General features: G+C 37.4%; 1 protein-coding gene across 9 annotated transcripts in view; it reads right to left on the reverse strand.

The window, feature by feature from the left end:
- RALYL (RALY RNA binding protein like) overlaps positions 1-22,553 on the reverse strand; it is a 384,238-nt gene that overhangs the window by 65,499 nt on the left and 296,186 nt on the right. For all 9 annotated transcript variants that reach the window (XM_065832023.2, XM_065832022.2, XM_071803975.1 and 6 more), the window contains one exon: positions 8,194-8,269. In XM_065832023.2, the coding sequence (XP_065688095.1) occupies positions 8,194-8,269 (76 nt within the window). The remainder of the gene's footprint in view (positions 1-8,193; positions 8,270-22,553) is intronic.

Consider the following 22,553-nt stretch of genomic DNA (forward strand, 5'->3'; position numbering starts at 1 on the left):
ACTGCTCTGGCTCTTTTAGGAATTTACTTTGTGAATTATAAGTCAAACTTTTTTCATTCATATTAGCAACACAAATTCTTGGATAAGAAAGAAGTCATAATATTTTCAATGCTATTAGAAGGTTGTGAATATGTTTTCTGATCCACCGTGGTATGCATAGTGATTAAAAATCATGAAAAAATAAGATGGTTTTACAGTTAGTTACTTTAGCTATAGTATACTGCCTTAGGTTTCATGAATAAAGTAAGAAAGAAGATTGAACAGCAAGAAAAAAAGAAAAGCCATACTAACAGAACAGGCTGTTCTCCATATTTGCTAATCTCTGAGCATGACTGTGATTATGGTGTCTGGGCATTTGTGAAAGAAAACAACCTCAGTCATGTGGTATCATGAGGAAAATACTCAGCTGGGAAAAGGGATGCAGCTCCTCTGCAGATGTGTATATGTTGGCGTCACTGACCTCTTAATAACAAGAACAAAAAAAAAACAAAACAGGAAAACCTGAGAAAAGACTGTGGAAGTCTAAAGAGTAACTTGAGGGCAGATGGGGGGAAAGGCAAGTGCTAGTCTTTCAGTCTATGCAGGACTTCATTAAAAATGAATCTAAAAGTCGAGACCATAGTCTGAAAACTCTGGCGAAGGTGAATACAAACAAACATGATAAAAATGTGAGATTTAGGATATACTGATAATCTGAAAAGGGATATCTTCCCTAGTCACCAGATGTAGTTTCTAAAAGGGAATGAGCAGTATTTTTGAAATAGTGAAAGAAAAAAAAAGAAAAAAAGACAGTTTTGTTATGCTAGTTGTTATTGGAGTTACCACACCAATTAGGAATAACATGACTGACTGAACAAATCAAGATGACGTGTGTTTGGCATATTTTAGTCTTTTGAATTTTTTCTTTATCTGTGATTTGTTGACAGAAGCAGAGGTTTTCCTGGGTGTTACTAAGGACCTGAGACTCTACCCATTCTCCCCTCTCTAAACTTATCAGGTGCTGCACATTCATGCTCTAGATCCTGTGAAAGGGAAAACTTATGTTCTTGTCTGGCTCTCCCAAACCCTCTGAGCACCTGGATTTGTTCTTTAAATATCTTTGGGACTGAATTGATTGTTGCACTGACTTAATTCAGAAATGCAAAGCTGAATGTGTTGCCTTCCATCAACAGATATTTTTTTCTTATTCTTATGATATGTTATTTGACGTGAAGCTTTTTCCTTGGAAGAGAGAAATAAACAAAAAATCAGACCAAACTGAACCACGGAATCTGCTGTAGCTTTGTATCTGTGACTTTTAACATTTTTAATATAATTGAGAATGCTACTTAAGTTCTTGACACAAGCAGAATTTGCACTGCTTCTTGTGAATTTTAAGTGGAAATTTCAGATTAAATTATAATTTTTTGTGTACAGTAATGAATACTTTAAATGTGATCAGTGAGAACATTCTTTGATTAACTGAATGTAAATAATATCTTACTGGACTTACAATGCCTAGAAATGTCATTTTGTGGAAGTTAGATCTTTAGTCAGGAAAAGAGCTGTAGCTATGGCATTGAAATAAAATAGCTTATTTCATGAAGGAAGATAATCAAAGGCATCAAGAAAATACATTTCTGTAAAAAGATTCAAAATAAATCTTGCACTATGTAGTCTTAGTATGATGTATTCATCAAAAGACCATGTTCCATAAGCATAAATGATTTTTGTTCATTCAGTATGCAAAAAACATAAGAGGTATAATCACAATTTAATGTAAATGTGAAGTATCAGAAAATAATGGTCAGCTTTATTTTCTGTTGACTGGACTGTGTCTTTATGCTCTTGTAGGTCAGTGTTAAAAATGAACTCAAAAATGCATTAAGAAAAAGAAGGAATAAAGAAGAAACTTTTTGGAAATCTAGGACAGTATTCAATCAGGAAAGATCCTTATACCTGCAGTTATTTTTGTTATATGCTAGTAGGTCAAAGTATATTGATAATACACTGCTAATGGGCACACTACAGCAGCAATTATGCAAAACAGCGCAGTATTCAAATAGAATAGTAACGCTTTTTTTGGCACAGAATGCATTGAGTTTATGCTATGCTTTGAAATGGGAGGGATGATCTCAAAAAGTGTTCTACCCTGGAAGAAGTGATCATGCTGCCCATCACTGTGCCTTTCACGCTTTCTCCTGAAATGAAGGGTGCCCAGGAGTGTTCAGAAAAAATAATGGATTGCTCTAAGGACTGAGAGAAAAACCAAACCACAGCAAACTCTATTAATGATGTCATAAAATAAATCTGAGAAGCAGAAAGCAAGTAAAGAAAGTCTGTAAGCAATTCTTTAAGCCTCTGCTACAAAATAAAACTTCAAAACCAAAGGAAATGCAAGATGTGTAACATAATCCGATCAGTTTTGTGATGGAGATTATAGAAGTAAAATGTACTGAAGAAAGTGATAAGGTGTTTTTTGTCAAAGAAAAATAAAACTCTTATATAAAAACATAATCATACCCTGTAAATAAAAAAGCATATTTTTCCAGTATATCAATATTAGGTGTTTAAATAGAACAAGTCCCTCCAGAGGCCATGGGATGCATGAAATAGTAAAGGCTGTTTAATATGGCTAATTAATATCATGTTAAATCAAGCATGCTGAATATACATTTCAACTGCATTACAAGAAGTGTTTGGGAATGGGAAATGACTGCAGTATCTAATACCATTGAGGGAGCTCTGAAACATTAGCCTGAAGCTTCAGAGAGTGTCTTGGAAAGAATTTGCCCTCAAGGGACACCTTTGCCAGGGTCACCATTGCTATAGACTGGTCGTGCTGCGGGAACTCAGCCACTGCTGGACAGAGAACTGGTCAGTTGAGGCAACCTGGCAAGAAACTTGTTCACTTGTTAATCCATCCACTAAATCCATCCTGCTAATTGTTTCATGTCAGAACCTGCCTCAGCTTGATGGATCTCAGGCTGGGTGGCTTCATGCCCAACCAGTAATGGGAACACCGGGAGGAACTGGGCTTGAAGAACTCTTCACTGGGCCTTCGAGATGTGGCACTGGGGCAAGGCCAGTTTTCCTCATTGTGGCCTTGTGAGGAGGCTTGGAGTTTGGCAAGGGTGAAAATAATCCACATGGGGAAGATTAGTCTTATCTAAATCAGTCTTTGAAATGTTTATAAGTCAACTACAATCTTAAATTCCGTAGAGCAAAGTGAGTGATTAGATACCTTGTCAGTGCTGAGTAACTTGCCCTCCTAGTTTTCTTCCAAATCCTAGCCCCCTGCTTTCCTGCGTTATACAATTATAATATTAGTTCATGCCTGGGGATTTCACCTTTGGTAAACAAATTACTTTTCTCAGAAAGCAGACTCAGATATGATCTGGGACACTTTGGTCCCAACTCCCTCCCATTTGTACCAATATCACTGCACCGGTTTTGGCTTCCCATGGCCCATGTGGTCACCAGCAAGTGCCCCCCAGCACCTCACACAGTGGAGCCTGTAGAAGCCATGCTCGTTTTCATGCCACTAATAAATCCACCATTTTGCTAGTGCACACCGCAGTCTTTTCATTATTTCAAGACACTCAAAAATGAGTGCCTCCCCATTCTTCTCAAATCCCCCCATCTTTGTTACTACTAGAGAATGCTAATCCATCAGAGTATTTGCAGTTGCTTCTACTTGGGGCACAAACCCAGAGGAAAAAAACAGTAAATGGACTTTCATACGCTGGCACAGAACTTCTTTAGTGAAATACTGATTAAAACATGACTAAATGAAAAAGACAAAGTGTTATCCTTTATTTTACCACAACAATGCTCCCAAAGATTGCTTTAACATATTTGTGTCAGCACCTTTAATCTTCACTTTGTATTTCAAAGTTATGCACATTAGCCAGTAAAGTGAACTTCTGCTTGAGGCTAGATCCAAATAACAAGATGTAAAATAATTTTAAGATGCAGTTTTGTAAAGCACTTTATTTTCTGCAGAAGTACTGCATGAAAAAAAGGAAATTCACAGCAATTTTGAACTTTCTGGGATTTAGGTCCCCCCTCACATACTGAACAATGCAAATCAGGGGGGGAAGCTGCTGGAGCTAATGATTATGGTAGATTTAAGCTGATTCCTCAGTGCTACCCTAAGCATATCTGTATTTGTTCAATAAGTATACTCATAGTTAATAACGTGTTTAGTAGCTTTCTGAAGCAAAGCCTAAATCCTTCTGTTATTCAAATATTTTTAAGGCCTAATCCAAAATGGAAGTTATTTTATTATGGATTGAGTGGCCTCGTCATGACATAGACCTGGTGCCACAGCACTCTAATTCTGTCCCTGCACACCTAGACAGTGTCTCTGTACAGCTCCCAGGGCACCTGTTTCTACTTCCACCTTTTTATGCCTCTTTTTTGTGTTTTATTTTTTTTCAGGAGCTCCTTGTTCATCTGTGCAGGCCAACTGCTACCTTTGCTTGACTTCTTGTTCATCAGGATGAGCTGTTCTTGAACTTGAAGAAGGTGATCCTTGCAGATCAGACAGCTCTCCTGGCCCCTTTTCGCTCTGGGACAGTGTCCCATCGGATTATTCGAAGTAGTCAAGGGTTACGATCAAGGTCCTGTTATTCTTAAAAATAGGTATAATGCCTACCCATACCCTCTGTTTTTCTGCCTTATATGTCCTCCATAAGGTTTTGAAAACAATCACTAATAGTCCACACACAGATTCAGTTAGTCCTTTAAACACTCTAGTGCAAATCTCATCATGCCATTTCCATTGAATTTACTTATTCAACTACTGGTTAGCCAATAATTTTATTCCATATCCTTTGGTTAAAATTTATTTTCTTAAACAGCTGGTCAACTAACCTCTTTTGCTAACACAGAAGCAGCCTTTTACTATCTGGTCTCCTTTCCCACTAAGTAATGGCACTATAAAAAAGCAGAGGAAGTTCCTCTACTGATAATCTTTTTGTTGCCTTCTGATACTGCTACGTGGCTTAGGCTGTCTGGCGTCCTGTTAGATGACTCTGCTGCTCTTTTCTACTCACTTCTAGTCACAGGGTTTTGATTCCATATATTGTATAATTCCTTTTCACTTTTCAGGATGTCAAAGAAACTTGATGCTGCCATATTATTCTACTCCTGCTTGGTGAGAATATTCTGTTCTACCTAAAGCACAGTCAATGCAAGATTTTCTGCACTCCTTTTGAGCTCCCTGAGCTCATTAAAGTCTGTCCTCTCTGAAACCATTATCATATTTCTGCTGCTCTCAGTCCTCCCTTTTCACCGTGAATATTTTGTGGTAACTAAATTTTTAACCAATGCCTCTCTTAGTCAAAATCAAATCTAAAGTAACCACTTCCCACTTAATTTCTCCATCTTGTAGGTTGACCCTGGCCAGCAGGTAAGTACCCACACAGGCACCATCTCACTCCCCCATCTCGTCCCCCATGGGGATGAAGGAGAGAATAGGAAGAGCGAAAGTGAAAAAGCCTCATGGGTTGAGATAAATGCAATGTAATAAGGGAAGGAAGGAGGGGAAAAAAGCAAGTGATGCAAAGGCAATTACTTTCCATCTCCCACAAGCAGCCCAGGCAGTCTCCAAGCAACAGCTAGCTACTTTGGAAGGAAAAGCCTCCTGAGATTTTTTTCTCAGCATGATGTTATATGATATAGAATATCGCTTTAGCCAGCTTGGTTCAGGTGTCTCAGCTGTATTTCTTCCACAGGTATTACCCACCCCCAGCCTATTTATTGGGAAGGCAGAACAGGAAAAACAAGAAAGCCTTGAGGCTGTGTAAACACTGTTCAGCCACAGCCCAAACATTGGTGTGTTTTAGTAACAAATCCAAAACACAGCACCATATGGGATCCTATGAAAAAAGATAACTCCATCCCAGCCAGACCCAGTACAATGTTTTGAAATAAGTAAATGTTCTCAGTGTTGTCAAGAACTTTGTAAGCTACTGATGTCCTCGCACGTTATTATGCTAACACATACTGAGATAATGGAAATTGTCCATTACCATCATATGAAGGTTTCTGTCAGTTGCTCTAAAAAGCCTCTCATAATCTTCTGGACAAATAGTCTGTACTAGATCCATGAAAGGACACAACCCAAGATTTTTTTTTCTTTTCTATTAAAAGTTTCCTCAGAACTTTCCATAAGTCTCTCTCTTATCCTGTCTTGCCTAAAGAACAAGTATTTATGAGAAACCATTCAAAAGCTCAGAGGTAGAACTGCATATAAATGTCAGAAATCACAGAACATTTGCAAAAATCTTTTAAAATACTGACACAGGGACACGGTAGACCATGGTTACCATGCAGTTGAGAGCAATTATAAAACAGGGGGAGTTCTGCTTCAAAAATAATATTTCTATCACTTCAGCTGAGGGCAGCTATATGATAACACTTCACATTAATATAATGTAGCATGTAGGCTCAGATTTAATATACTTCTGGTTGTCTCATACTGGGATCCCACCCTTGAATTTCCATCTGAAGCTTTCAGATCAGACCAGGCTTGAAAATGTCCTGCTCAAGTGCCTCTGATTTCACTGCTGAGTGGCTGTTCTCAGAGCAAGTCTACCTGCATTTCAGGCACAGTAGAAATCAGCCTTAACTCCTTTTGTGGATCTGGAGCATAAATTCTGTATTACTTTTATGAGAAGTGAGGTTTATTGAGCAGAAATACATGTGTGCATGTTTGCCTGTCAGTCCCCCTAACAATCTGCAGTGCTTCACTAAGCTTAATTGATGCTGAAAAAAAGGTGGGGGTTTCTTCAGGTTTGTAGAAGCTGTATGAAAAGGCACATGGGAATAGGAGAAAGACACTATCTGAACACCTGAGGAGAAGTCCAGTCTTGTTAGCAGTTGGGTCTCACCCTTGACACACAAATTAATGAAAAACCAGTTCTGTTGCTTCGAAAGTATTAGTTATTTCACTGAACCCTGCAAATTAAAAACTCACAAAACCAAGGCCATAGCCAAGCAATAAAGCATATGGATTAAAGACTGAAATAGCACTCAATAAGAATAAAAAAATAAATAAATAAATAAAAATTACTGATGGTAATACTAGAAGTGAAGACATTAGTAAACACCTCACAGATCACCATACCAGTCTTTTTGTCAGTCGGTTTAGTAAATGACATATTTTTAATTTAAGTGTGTACTTCACTATAATTTTGTTAAACATCACACTTTTATATGGGACTAAAGTCTGCTTCTCCTCTCCTGCACTTTCATTTTCACTTCAGAAAGAGAAAAAAGGAGGCATGGAAGGAAAATTAAATAATCAGTGCATAAACAAATAAATAAACACATTTCTAATGCAACATATATTTAAATTTAAAGTTCAAATTCCAGACTGGGCACTTGGGTGGGGTCTCACAGCACTTAATGTTCACCAAGCACAACCCCAGCGGCTTTAGGATCTCTGGAACAAAACCTGTGCAAGACAATTGCATACTGCGTCTTCATCCTAAATGAGTGTCATTGTCACACATCTTTTCAAATAGCTTTTTAGTAAAGCAAGACTATGTAATAGACTATGTAATATTTCTTACTGTTTCAAGTTGCAGCCTCTTCCTTTGGATTGCTCTTGCATTGGCAAATAACACCCATAGTGTGAATACTGAGAAGCCAGAGACCAGATTTTTGGCCTCAATAAAGCATAAGGTATTTTTACAAAGAAATACAATTCTGGTCCAACCAATTTAGTGTTATCTATTCTTCTGAATGCCTTTATTATCATGTAAATATCCAAAGTATTTTATTTTTTACAGCAAACAGAAATTCTGGTGTTTGTTTCCAATAAAAGAGGGGCATTATGTGCATATTGTGATCATTGTATCTAAGTATCAGTTAGGAATTTTGTTTGCTGAGCTTACTCCTGGCTGGCGTAAGTTAATTTTTTAAGAAAGGCTTCATACGGACAGTCTTTACCTCTGGAAGTTAGTACGTCTTGCCCTGGAATCAGTCAGCAGATACACATAATGTCAGACACTACAGTCCTGGGTCTTTTACTCATATTCCAAACCTTTTGGTGTGTACAGGAGCTTGACTATATTTCATAGGAACATCAAAAAATTCCTTTGTCTCATTCATGTACTACACATTGACATTGGTAGATACATTTCATGTTACCATAATTTTTCTAATAAAAAATGAATTGTAGAAGTTAAGATGAAATCTCACCTGTAAAGCGCTGAAAGTGGCCGCTTGTTGCCAGGTTTTGGTCTGTATGGTTTTGGTTCTCCTGCCATGTTGATATCTGTAAGCAAACATTTGGTATTATTATGCAAAACCTCTGGAAGTTATAGTGTATTTACAAAGGCACCTTCAAGACACTGAAAATGAGTAAAAGACAGTGAAAATGGACAGCACACCTAAACCACCTACCTAGTTTTTACCACTTCTGAATTGATGCTATAAAACTTTCCTAAAAATTCTTACTGTGATGCATGAAGGTATTAGGCAAAATGTCATTTATTTGTAACAGAGAGAAATGAAATTTTTAACCATACCTGAATTTCCACTTATGAAGTTGAAGCCAACAATGTATTTCATTTACAGATGGAGACTTGAATAGTAACTATGAACTCAAGTCAAACTCTGTTGTAGAGGGCTACAATGGTTCTGAAGAATTTCCATTTAGTATCTAAAGAAATGCACACTGATCTTTAACTGCCACTTCACTATCCACTCAAAAAGAGACTTTACAAAAGCAAATAAGAGAGTATCTATTTCCTACCCCAAATACATTTTTTCTTTGCCTTTGCTGTTGTTTTTGTTTTAGTTTTGTTTTGTTCTGACTGTAGAAACACTCTGGCTTTAAAAATTGTATGGAGAAAATCTCTTTTTGCACATACTCCAAATTAGGCAGGTAATTATAATTCTCAACAACACCAGAAATCTTGTGCACACTCTTGAAAAGTCCACTTACATTATGCTTGTGTATTTACCCTTGATATTTAAAAATAGGTGAATCTTAAACAGACATTAGTCATGCTGTTTCTCAGATTATTCTTTTGAATCGTACTCAAACACACACCAGGAACTACATGTTCACCAGTTTGGTTTCTTGTAACAGGTACCCATGGAGAAAGAAGCACTGACCTTTCTGTGGAGAATACCTTCCTCGAGCTTAGAAAGCTGCCTTTATATAAAAAACACTATATTAAAAAGCTGCCTCCCTCTGACTGGATGTTGTAAAGTCAACATTGAAACAACTTCTGATTAGGAAACCAATTCCCTGCCATCTGAGTGATGCTACAGCTAAATCTGTCCTCCATTTCACTAATATACAGAAGAGTAACATTTAACAAAATAATCAGAGTTATTTCAGTGTAAAATTGCTGTGACAGACCAACGTATCCCACGTGCCTTGGAATCACCTGGTGATCAACACTTTCAAGGAAGCAAATGTTCTTGGTAAAGTCTATGTTTAATCTGAAATTGATTGTAGTGGAGGAAACAGAAGTAGGAAGCTGAGGTGTAGAATGAGAAAGCCCAGTGTACTGAAGCTAAAAGCCCAGATGTTTTTACTTTAGCTATTCTTGACATCAAAAGCTACAGTAAAGCTTGAGACTTACTGACTGCTATTTCACACAAAGTGGAAAAGAATAATTCATCTGACTTTTTTTTAAACAATCAGAAACAATGAAAATCTTTATCACCCAGATTTTTTTACAGAAAAGATTTTTCCATTGGAAATTTCATGCTACAAACATTTAAAAGAATTTTAAACATACTTTCCATTTAAATGTTATATTTTTAGCTAAAACAACATTTATTTTAAATTACAAAATGCCCTGAAATGAAAAGATTTGTGTAGAACTATTTAATATAAAATATACTTTTCAGTAAAATTTTCTCCATATAAGGCATTTTGGAATTCAATCTGATTGTAGTTCCTTTTGTAAGAGCTGTATTACTCTTAAATCATAGTTTTCCATAAAATATGAACTTTCTCACTTTACTTATCTCTCTGAAGTTGGTTGAATACTACAGATGGTTTTCATACCTCCTTGAAGTGCTCTCTTGACCTTAATTTTAAGCAAGTGTTTTATTAAAAAAAATATTAATCTTCCTCATCTATGGTTGTTAAAATTCAGCTACGATTCCCTTATTTAAAGAAATATAAATTCTACTAATGTTGACCCAACAAAGTAAACGTCAAGCATATCTAAAAGCCGCTGAGGAGTTTTGATAGCTGTGCTGCATTTCCATTGGCTCCCGGAAATAACAGAATTGGAATAAAATTTTTATCCTGTGACCTTTATGATAATTAGACCTTTCCACACTATTTTAATATGTCGGTTTTAAGGTCATTGACTGTATTGACCTTCGTCATCTTCTACTACAACTAGGTCATATTCTAGGAAAAAAGTAGAATTATAATCTGTTCTTGGGAAATACCTGAGGCTGTGGGATTTATCTTCACATATTTCTCATGTCTCTCATGTGCTTCTCTTTCAGAGCTACAGCCCAGGTCACTGTTCTCAGGCATATGAAAATCAAAGGACTTTAAAAACTTCTTCACATCCTTCTGAGACAGATCAATTCTATCTTGATGATTATTCTTGTAGATCTATATTTGCAGCTCTACAATGCCCACTTTTAACAAAGATGAGTAGTGTAGAAGATCAAGGGTTGTTTGTTCCCTTTATTTTAATCAAATACTGTCAGAAAGGTAACGCTGTAAGAAAACACAGCTGTAAAGCTGTTCAGAATCAGTTAAGAGTTCCTCACACTTAAATAAATCTCTAAATGTACTAGCAGAGAACAGCGAACTATGTTATATGGACAGTAATGGCCAGAATTTCTCTTTAACACAGGAAATAGTTCATAGAAAAGCTGTGCACATGGGGTTTTTCTGTTAATATGAAAGTGATTGAATAGCTGTGCAACTCCCTAAGCACCTTGTAGTAAGTTAACAATGGACGTAGGAAACGGTTTGAAAAGTCAGAACAGATTTTCACCCCATTATTTTTCAGCACTATCTACTCCAACCTCAATTTTCTAACTAAGATTAGAAGTGAACTTGTCAACATTTCACAGGATAGATTATTTCTAGCCCAACTGGAAATCTTGTGAGATAACTTGTTCTCTTGCTTCATCCATCATTAGCTTCACAGCAGACATTTACATCTACTGGGTCATAAACTGTGTGTCAAATAAATTTGTTGTCTGCAGCACAGAAATTTACCTGCACTAATGATTCCACCCCAAGGGAAGCAGAGACGTATCACTCCTTATTCTGTAAAATTAGCTACTGCACTTGTACATGAATATAAAGCAGACAACTTGACAAAGGACAGACATTCACATTGCTTCTATGTGGGAACGGAGCAGCCAAGGGACTTTCACATTATTTTTGCTGATCATAAACTATAAATGTTCAGTTAGACATCAACATTAAGATAAATTCAATACTGAAGTTCAACATCTTAAAGAATGACTATGCATAGGAAAATGACTGTACAGACAACAGCATATTGTAATGCAGTAGCCCAGTCTCCCTCTGCTTTCAGAATCAAATGAGATTACCTAATTAAAAGAAATGGAACTTCTGTGACATCTATTCCTGTTAGCACAACAAAGGTTAGTTAGTGCATAAGACCTAGATTTCATTTAAGGTTGTGTATCATTACTGGAATATATCTAATTTTGAACATGGTATTTTTATTTCTAATTATACTGAAAAGTGCATAACGAATAATGAGAAAAAAAAAGAATATGCAAACCATTTAGCGAGAGCCATGACTGTATTCAGTGGCTACATAAATTTGTCTCAAAGGGCAACTCAACACAGTATGATCTACTTTTCTGCTATCACTGTTTCCTACCACTGCTGCCTGCCTCCTCTAGGCTGTATAGTAATGACCAAGGAGATCGTGGTGCACGAACGTCTCATTTTTGGAAAGGCAGTATCATCTAGCATTGAGGCTTTGCTCAGACTTTTTCTGCCAAAGCAATCTGAGAATCTCGTCCTGAAGACAACAGTTGCTTTCAAGCAACCTTTGCAAGTATTAGTAGTGATACCTAAAGACCATTCATACCTTAGAAGTATTTCAGTACTTCTCAGTATACCTGCCCTTCAGATTCTCTAAAATGTTTTATTGAAGAAAAAACCAACAAAATCAAAACCAATCAACCATTTGGATTCACAAAAACAAATGCCATAACCAGAAGATTCAACAGGCACTCGCTCAACCCATGAAAACTCAGACTTGGAGGTTTTCTCCTGCAAATCCAGGACCTATGTCTCAGGCTACATCTACACTATAAAACTAAATGGTGCCCTTCCCAAGCACTAACACTCATTTATCTCTTGAATTAAACTGTTAGAGTGGTTCTTGGCATGACTTTTAGCTTCGGTTAACAAGTACTCTCCCATACAATTTCTAGACATAAGTAGAAAACTGACATGAGCTAGGGACCATTGTGAACTGACATTTTAGTTGTGGCCACCCTGCTTTGCAGTGTAAGACCTAATGAAAGACAGAAGTTCCAAACACCCATAATTAAGCACTAACGACATGCCCTCTGAGTGTGGGCTCCATGTGAGAAAGACTGGGAGCCACAACCCTCAGCTAAGAAAACTCTTAAGGGCCTCTGTAGCTCAACAGCTAATTTTCTAAGACATATTTTGTCAGATGATCTTCCACCCATTCTTGTGAACGGTTGCAGAAGCTGAGAGATTCCTTGGAAAATCCCACAGTTGCTTGACTTAAAATTTTAGATGAAAAAGGTTATAATTGTGTACTTCCAGACCAGATCTGCTTTAGACTAACCTTTAATAGAAGAATTAGTAATTAAAATTAACGTACAGAGAAAGAATTCACACAATGAACACATAATTTATATCCAGGTAGAGATATAGATACGGGGAGATCAGGAAGCATTTTCTCCTTTTTCAGATGACCCAAAGTAGAAGGGACAGAGGAGGAAGGCCAAGAGGTAGATGCAATTTAGAGAAAGCCTCTAGTCATGTGATTTATAGCACAAATGAACACCAGTAAAGCTAAAGCTAATCTCTTTCTTTTGTACTCTTCTGTCTACCAGTCCTATAAATCTCCCTGTTGCATACTAAAGGAATTTTAATGAAGTCATATGACATTTTTTACATCATAGACTTCCTTTTTTCTTTATATGTTGCATTAATTACATGTTGTCTCCTCCCTTTCCCTGATCTCTAGCACTGAAATGTGAAAAAATACAGATAGGAAAGGACAGTTCTCAGTTCTGTTCAATTCCATGCCCAAATTAAACAGCTAGAAAGAAGAGACTTCCAGAAAATTTAACACAAGCTCAAATTAACTTTCAAACCTAGTAAAATATTAAATGAAGGTCTGGGTCACATATTTCCTTTTCCATAATGGTATTAAAAATAATTTGATTGTGAGCCTCTCAGCTGCATTTGGATTTTCTCTTAGCATTAAAATAATTAGCAGACTTTTTCTTTTTCTTTTTTTTTTTTTTTTTAAGAAAGGTGACAGCTATTGTTAATGCTTCATACAGAAAGAGCTGCTTGTTGAATAGTATATGAAATTGCTTTGTTCAACCATGTCTTCTTTCATTAAATCCTGCTAAAATTAAATGAGGCTATAGGATTATATAAACTATCGTTCTTAACACGATTCAGTAACAGAAGTATCAGGCATTGTCGTGCTGGAAAGTCTCTTTCTGTTCCCCAGGGAACTGGGTTGGTGTGAGGACAGATGACAGCTAAAAGCAGAAATCCTGTCCTGTCTATACACCCATCACAAATGATTCCTGCAGGGTCCAGGGGACACAGGTCTCTCCCTTGGTTGCTGAACAGATACCGATGTGCTTCACAGCTGACCTGGAGAATTGGTCTGCCCTGGTTTTGGTCTGCTTGCTGCCATCCCTGCATCTCCCACCCCAAGTAACAGCATGGTCATTGGGCAGACCTTCTTGGCCCCTTTGGGTGCGTGACCAGCAGTGGTCCATGGCCTGCCCATCCTGCCTGGGGAAGGTGAGAATGCTGATTTTGTGTCCTCTTTAGGACTGCCCATGGATTCTGCTGAGATTGCAGAGCCTGTGGCTGATACCTCCCAGAACTCCTTCTCTGCTGGCACTTGATTCCCTGTAGATAACACTGGGGGGCAGCTGGAGTAACTGGGCTGGAGGGGAAGGGACACTATGGAGAAAAGGACATGTCCTGTGAAGTGACTCCTATGGGAAGGAAGCCCTGTTGGTGGCAATCCTCCCCATTCCTCCCCCTCAGCACTGAACTTGTGGGTTCTTCTGTGGGAAAATCCACTCTGTTATTTTGCCCATGGAAGAGATTCAGACTCAGTTACATGGTACTTTGTGGCCATGGACACTCATCTGCAGACCAGCTGTAAGGGCTGTGAGTTTGGGTGTTGACTGTGGAAACCCCTACTTTGTTTTGTGCCATGGCAGTCATGAAGTTGGCTGTCAAATGAGCACTTCACTCCACCAGAGCCAAACTATAGATGCAGGCAAGTGTACTCTTCCTGTAAAAAGACCCTTTTAATTTAATCAAATTTTCAACTACTCTGTTTCCCACCCAGAGAACAAGGTTTCTACCTGACAAGTACATGGAGAACATCAGCCTTGCCATAAGAATATAGGAAACCATTCGAAAAGTACCTCAGGTACTTTCTGGTGTCTTCAGGAAAATGAGGCAACTCATGTTTTATCATAAATTTAGCCAGTAAAAATAAATAAACAAATATTCAAGCAGGGACTCTCATACGATCCAAATCCCTGTTCACACAGTACTTTCTTATTGATGCTATTAATGGGAAACAGAACTGGTCCTTGAGTTACAGTTTTTTTCAGACACTGAGGTGTGCAGGGAGCACCTTTCTTTCTTTGCCTTCTCTTGATCACAATAAAGATGCTGTTTACAAAAAGAAAACAGACCAACTGTCTTCTTTCAGATCAAGCACAGTCATTACAGGGCAGGAGCCAACAAACTCTCTGCTGCTTTTCTTTAGTAACAAAATATAGTTATTACCGTGAGACTCAGACAAAGCTTAACGTTGACTAGATGTCTGAGTTTCTAAGCATTGCAATTAGCCTCAAGCAGCAACATTAAACAATATAATGGGGATACAGTATGAAAGATCTCATCTACCTCTTTCAGATTTCAATATGGTTTATTCTAGGGAACATGCCCTGAACCTCAGTAATTTTCAACTCTTCCTCAAAATACATTTTTTCTTCTTTCTTCTAATACTTGGCTACTTTCTCTGCCCTACAGCCTTTTATCTAACTCTCTTTACTAATGTTAGCTTCCTGCTCCAAGCAATAGTTTTTCATGACATTTGAAATCTGTAATGTACAAAAGAGTTCACTATTCCCATTGCTCCAATCCCTTTGTCTTTCTCACTATTCTTCCCGAAAATGGTCAGCTTTATTAATGCAAACATGAAAAAGAAGTATTTATCCTAAAAAAAAAATCACAATAACAATATTTTGCCAAAATTCACCAACATTCTTTTGTCTGCATTTGTTAACCATGTTTTTCAGACATTCCAACAAAATTTGCTTATGTTTGAAATGCATTTCCTCATCATTTTGAAAAGTCAACATTCCCAAGGCATTCTGGGTGACACGAGCAGAATAGCCTCCACAAAAACACCTTCCAACTCACAGCTCATTCTGCACATTGCAGCAGCCCTGGGGTCTGTCCTGGTTTGGGGAGGAGGGACCAGTAGCCCCAGGGCCATGGGGCAGAGGCAGCAGGAGATAGTGTGGGGCAGAGGACGTGGATGGGTGCATCCAAGGTGCTGTTAGATTTCTCAGAAAGCTGGCTGTTATACCTGTTTCTGCCCCTGGGCTTTGTTGGCATAATGGTTATCACTGAGGGGTAGGTAGGTACGTTTTTGATACCCTAAACTTTGCTGTCAGAACCTTCAAAGGTAGGTCTGACCTTGAGGGTATTCCCACAGGGTAGACACTTTCATCCAGGCTGACAACACATCAGAGAGGAATCATGCTGTGGATTTCAGAGTCTTGAACAATGATGTCCACTGATCACAGGATGCTGGCGGGGGAGACAGGAATGGACCTCTGCAGCCCCAAGTTCACTTCTACCACTTTCCACTACCATTCCTCTCCAAAACACATCTGACTTTATCCTCATTCTTTGTCCTGAAATCTTTCCTCTATTCTTCACTATTCTTCTCTTGACAGTGATCTAAGCTTTCATCTTTGCCCCACTTCACTTCAACAAGCCTCTTGCCCCAAACAGCTATTTTCAACTACTTCTAGCTGTTCAATTCTCCTTTCTATATAGCCTCTTTCTGCCCATGATCTTCATGTTCCAGGTTTATCTGGAATAGAGGATCTATAGAGGTCATTATTTTCAAGCTGCAAACACACTTTGTAATTGCATAGCACAATTCTTGTAGCATTACACTTAAAATACAGTAATTTTTCAAAGTCAACTTTATGAAAATTTGCATCCTAAATTATAGAACAGTTTGGGTTGGAAACATCATGTAGTCCAATCCACCTGCCATAGGCAGGAACATTTTTCACTAGACTGGGTTGCTCCAAGTCCCATCCAAGCTGACTGTGAACATTTCCAATGATGGAGCATACACAACTTCTCTGGGCAACCTGGTCCAGTGTCTCACTACTATCATTGCAAACATTTTTTTTCTTTTTATCCAATATATCACATATTAGAGCTCTGAAAAGTTTTGTCTTTGTTACACAATCATTGTAAAATATGTGATGGACATCCACAGAGTTAGCTTGTATGTTTTCTTCCAAAAAACTTAAATATTCCCTATCCCTATTTAGATATCCCCTAATTATCACAGTTTTAGTATTATAAAACAATATGGCAGTAATATACAGGAAAATGGCCTGTGACACTCACTAACCCACAGTCTACCATTTTTCTTAACAGGTCAGGATTGTTTTGAATAAAATGATAGTGGAAATGGAGATAATTCCACTGAAATTTGGCACATGGAAAGAAACATTTTTGTGGAGGTGATTTACAAAGAAATGATATACCAAATACAATATTTTTGTATTAGCAAGGTTTAGGTTCTAGCCATGTATTCATACTAACTCTCTCTCATTGCCAGTGCATGAAGTTTCCCAGTGGACTCAGTTTGACAATCAAACTATTACTACAAAGACACAGCAGCCTATTGCAAAAGCAGGACACAGAATAATTTGAAACACTGTCAAGCTTCAAAAAGAAGGATATGTGGTGCTGTTTTATTCAAATCTCTTTGGCATTTCTGCAAGGAAAATATAAAAATAGCTGATAGGAATAAAGAAAATGCAATATCTCATCAGACTGATGGTTCATGTATTCTAGTTTTATGTCCTCAACTGCCCCAGATGGTTTGGAAGAAGATGCAAGAACCTTAAACTAGTTAGAGACATGATTATTTTTCCTTCATTCTCTTATCATCTCAGCATGATTCTCCTCCTAAAAGGCTAAGTAGTTTAGGATTACTTTAAGTCCTAATGCATAATGTTTCATCTTTCCTCTTATACTGATTTTTTAGTACCTATCTGGTACTAAAGTGGAACTGGAAATCACAAACTTCAAATAACCTTGCTAGCTGCATAAGTGTCCAATCACTCTGTTATTCTTACTAGTGTATCACATAGGTGTTTTTTTTAACAAAAAAATGTGTTTCTTAACAAGAAGTGACCTCTGTTTTGGCCTTGTAGTCCCACATCCTTCATCCTTCACCCTCACAACCCCTTTTTCAACCACTATTCATTCTACCCATCCGTAATAACCAAAATCACAGAAGTCATGCCAGAAACCCTTTCTGCAAACATAAACCATCATCCCTCTCTCTGTGATTTACTGTACTTTTGCTGTCTATTTCTTTATATTTACATTTGCTCTTGCACACAGATATACTTTATATGTTGCTTCAGGGGTTCTCTTGCAAGAGGTGTAAGTTGTATTACATATTATTAATGACACCAATTTGCATATATCACGAATCAGTAACAGGAAACATTGGAATAGGTTACTAAAAATCATATTAGGAAATAATTATTTTTAAACTCATTAAATTGAGTCTGAATATCAAAGGTACTACCAAAAAGGCCATATGACATATTCCAGCTTAATTTAAAAAAAAAAAAAACTATAGATTACTATGCATATTAATACAGTGTTAGTGAAGCTATCGAATTGGCCATTCACTGCCTTCTTACATTATCTGGATCCACATGCTTCTATGCTTCCCTGCAACATTTTCTGTTTACATTAGCTTTGCCATACAAACAATGGATCTCTATTACCCACAAGGAAAATACGTCATTTTGTCTCAGATACCATAGGAACCAAGAACTCCTCCACTCTGATTTAATTGTTTCCCCCAGAAGTTTGTGGGACCATGAGATTTCCTATTTATTTCTTCCGAATGTGATTGTTTTGAGCAAACCACACATAAAAACACAGCACAAATGTTTGTAAAAACCTTCAGAAACTAATCTGTACTAGAGCTGGCATAAGAAATACATAGAGCTAAACAAGAGAATTAACAACCACTGAACATTCTCTTCCTTGAAGGCTTTTTGGGCTTATACCACAGTACTGTACGGAGTCCAGAACCCTTATTTTTGCATGAAGTCTCACTTCAAGCCATAGGGTTTATTCTGCAACTTGGTCCTGAAGTTAAAATACAAAAAAACCCGACCTCAGCCCCCCAAGATTATAATTTTCACCCAGGTTGCTAACCCTTACCCAAGGTTCCTGCCTTTTCCTTTTCCCTCACATATTTGTACATGTATACTTGTGTGTGAAAATACTCACAATAGGAGCATGTATTTTCAACCGGAAAAAAATTTATTATGTTTTCCAATTCATTTTTATCACACAGTTTCTGAAAATAGAAGGTTGCATAGAAACACCGAAGGATTTTGAACTCCCGATTCTCGAGTGAAACTACTGCTGCTGAAGTGGACGCTGGAGTCAATTGCCTTAATACAGCAAAGAAAACATTCTTTAGTCTCAGAAATGTCATATCTGCAATTGTTGCCTGTAATTATTGCTATGGAAAGACTGTTACTGTAAACCTGACTTAAACCTCAGTACCTGCAGCTTTTAAAGCTGTTATATTTGTGTTGGTTTTTTTTCCAGCACAATGAGAAATTCCAGTGGCTGAGCATATGAAAGAGCTCTCTAAGCTCACCTGGAAACATTAATCTTCTGGACATATTGCATAAACCACTAATCTCATGCCTGTCATTTGAAATGAGGAAGGGAGTACAAGGAAAGATGCAGGCAGACATTTTAAAGCCTAGAGTACTGTTATTTTTAATTCATTTTAAGTCTAAAAGAAGATCCCAAAATCTCATATTGCAACAAACACAAATGGTCAGAGCAAACCACTGGGCTGAATGACACCTCTGAATAAAATTTAATGTGATTCAACACAATATTGCTTCAGCAGTCTCCTAATCTTTCACTTCCTAATATTCAGCTCTTTATCAGACAGCGCTGTTAACATCATGACACATTTTTGCTTGAAAGTAAAGCCAGAGATATTTATGCTGGCCTGATATACATTGGCCCAACACTACAGCTAGTTGTGCATACTTTCACTCTGCTGTAACCTCAATCTTACAATGCCTTCCCATAATGCCTGATACTACTTATCAGACTTATAAGCATTTCTAATTCCATATTTAAAAAAAAAAAAAAAATTGGAACTATTTTCCAGGCAATTAGGTGAGAATGGAAAAGTAACACTCATGTAAGAAAGGAATCAACTTTGGACGAGAGTTTCAAAAGCTCTCAGTGTTAGTGTTACCTTCCATTTAAACCTATAGTAAAATAATATGTAGGTCATTGTTGTTACTTTTCACTCTTCAATAACACATCGTATAATAAGAAGAAGACTATTTTTTTTCTTTTAAACTTGCTGAGGTGGAGTCTAGTAAACTCCAAGAAGAAGGAAGAACACAGTGGCCTTTTACATTTGCCTCTTGCTCTTTCACATGGTCACTATCAATCTGAGTTGTTTATTTTAGGGAAAAGGAAAAAGTACATCCAGCAACAAAGCCTCCCATGGATTCGGGATTTCATGGCCTGTAATGGAGATGTTCCAAAAGTGACAATGAGAAACTGTCTTAGCAGCAGCTACTTCCCATTCCCAGTTAATTTTCCTTTTATAAAGTAATCCAGAAAGAAATGAAAATAACATTGAGAAACAACAAATTGTAGTAAATGCATTCATTATTTCATTTCAAGCCATTCACTAGGATACTGAATCACCACCGTAATGGCTCAAGGACTGATAATGACAACTGACCCATTTCGTGTGCACATTGTCTTCTTTATTTTGGTGTTAACCCCCAGAAGTCTTTTTTTCCACACTTCAAACAGTTCTAAAGGCTGAGATTAATAGAAAAAATCATGAACCAGAACATGAAAATGCTTCTCAGCTTCAGTTCACATAAGTGGATGCTATCCAAGATCAAGCATCAGTTACCCACTAAGAAAGCCAATGCTCACTTCAAGGTATTCTCAAGTTCTGATGTGGGAGGGATGCATCACTATTTGGAATGGATTCATGTTTTCCTTCAGCACAATTATTCATTTAGGTCTCTCTAGAAATAGAGGTTGTTCCAACTGTTGTTCTGTTTGCAGAAAGTAACCCAGAAAGGTTCATCTTTGTTTTACATACATTCAAATAATTAGTTTAACATTTGATATCTCTCCTAAATGATAACAGTGCTCAAACCTATTGCACTTATGCGGTCACAGGTCCCCAGATCCAGTCCAGATGTTGAAAGTCATTAAATCTCTCTCTCCAAGATGTGCAAAATAATCATGTCCAAAAGTTATTACATAGAATAATTAATGTCTGGCTGTACTCTTTAAATTAAAATGTTACCATTTTTTTCTCTGATATCTGTTGTGGTTTTGGGAAAGTGCGTAATACAGTTGAGTACAAAGGACTGTGACTAAAGGGAAACAAAATCCACTTGCAGATAACAGTGGCTCTGTTTTGGGTTCAATAGGTTCTTCAGGATCTGCTGCCCCTGGTGACACATGCTGACAAGGACGGTTGTGATGGGTGGTGGACAGCACATCGTCTTTCTGCTAGGATGCCAGCCAAAACTGACATGGAATTGCTGCCATGGCAGAACAACGAGTGAGGGCAGGTGTGATAGGGATTAGTACTGTCATTGACACAGACTTCAGCTGTCAGAGAGGGATGCAGCCTGTTGTATAGTAGATGGGGAACGGGAGGGCATGGTAATTAAGGTCAGCCCATTGAGAATATAAATATTCCACTCAGGTCTCATAATGTTCATAAACTGGGTACATCCTCTTTTAGGTCTGCCTTTCTCCATACCTCTGCTTGCTTCACAGGCAGCTCACATTCGAGTCTGTGGGTTGCCTGTGAAAAATTTTCTGGCATGTGTGACAGCATATTACAGCAGTGCAGATGCAGAAATTATCTAGCATGGCACAGACATCCTCTAGGACTCTAACAACAAAACTGAGGTCTTGATTTTCACGGAGGAGTATGATGAAGTTTTGTGGCGCACACATGTAATCTTGCATTTGCAAATACCTGAATGTATTTTTCATGCATTATCAAGAGGAAGAATTTGCATACGAAATGCCTCCCCCATACACAGATGCTAGGTTCCAAGTTTTCTGATCTAGGAAAGGTCCTAGTTATCACATCTTAAGCTGAATTCAATTTTATTTAATTATTTTTAAATTGAGAGAAAAAGAAAAAAAAATCAGTGCACAAAAACTGGAAAGCAATGGAAAAGCTACGATGTTAGAGATGTAAATATACTTTAGGTATCACTATATCTTAAATATTAATATCTTAAATTTTAAATCTATATTTATCAAAATTTTGAAGCTTTACAGAATGCAGTATCTGTAGAATAGTATGGGAGCTTTCACTAGTCTTTGCTGTCACTGGTTCAAAGATCTATTCTGATATATAGGATGATATTCGGAGAGAAGTGAATCACAGTTCTTTTGCTCATATAGTCTCTTCTGCAGCTCAATCACTGGCATCCCAGCAATAAAAGGTATCTCTCCAAAGGTCAAATACAAATTACATTTATGTGTCCCAGAAAATACACCTTGGCACCAATTTTAAAAGTTTAATCTAAGCTAAATATACACCATTGTTTTTGTTTTTTGTTTTTGGTTTTTTTTTTTTTCCAATAAAATAATGAAATATTTTATTCTACTATTTACTTAGTATATTCATGTTTATTTACGCAACACACTGATTCAATAGCTACTATTTTCTCCAGCAGGAGAAACTGTACAAGAAACTTGCAGTGCAAAATCCCTGTGCTGTGAATGTAGGTAGGAAGTAAAGATCCAAGCTTCTGTCAAACAGGCAATGGGGAAGACATAGCACTGCAAAACAGTGGGTAGCGTAGCTAGAAAGGCTGCATTTTGAAAGAGTTCTTTCAGTCATTTATCTAGGTATTAATTAATGTGCCCGTATTAAAATAAAAAAACAAAACAACACCAAAAAACAGAACAAAACAATCCACAAACAAATGAACACCACTAC

Source organism: Patagioenas fasciata, chromosome 2 (genome assembly GCF_037038585.1).
Source record: "Patagioenas fasciata isolate bPatFas1 chromosome 2, bPatFas1.hap1, whole genome shotgun sequence".
Lineage (NCBI taxonomy): Eukaryota > Metazoa > Chordata > Aves > Columbiformes > Columbidae > Patagioenas > Patagioenas fasciata.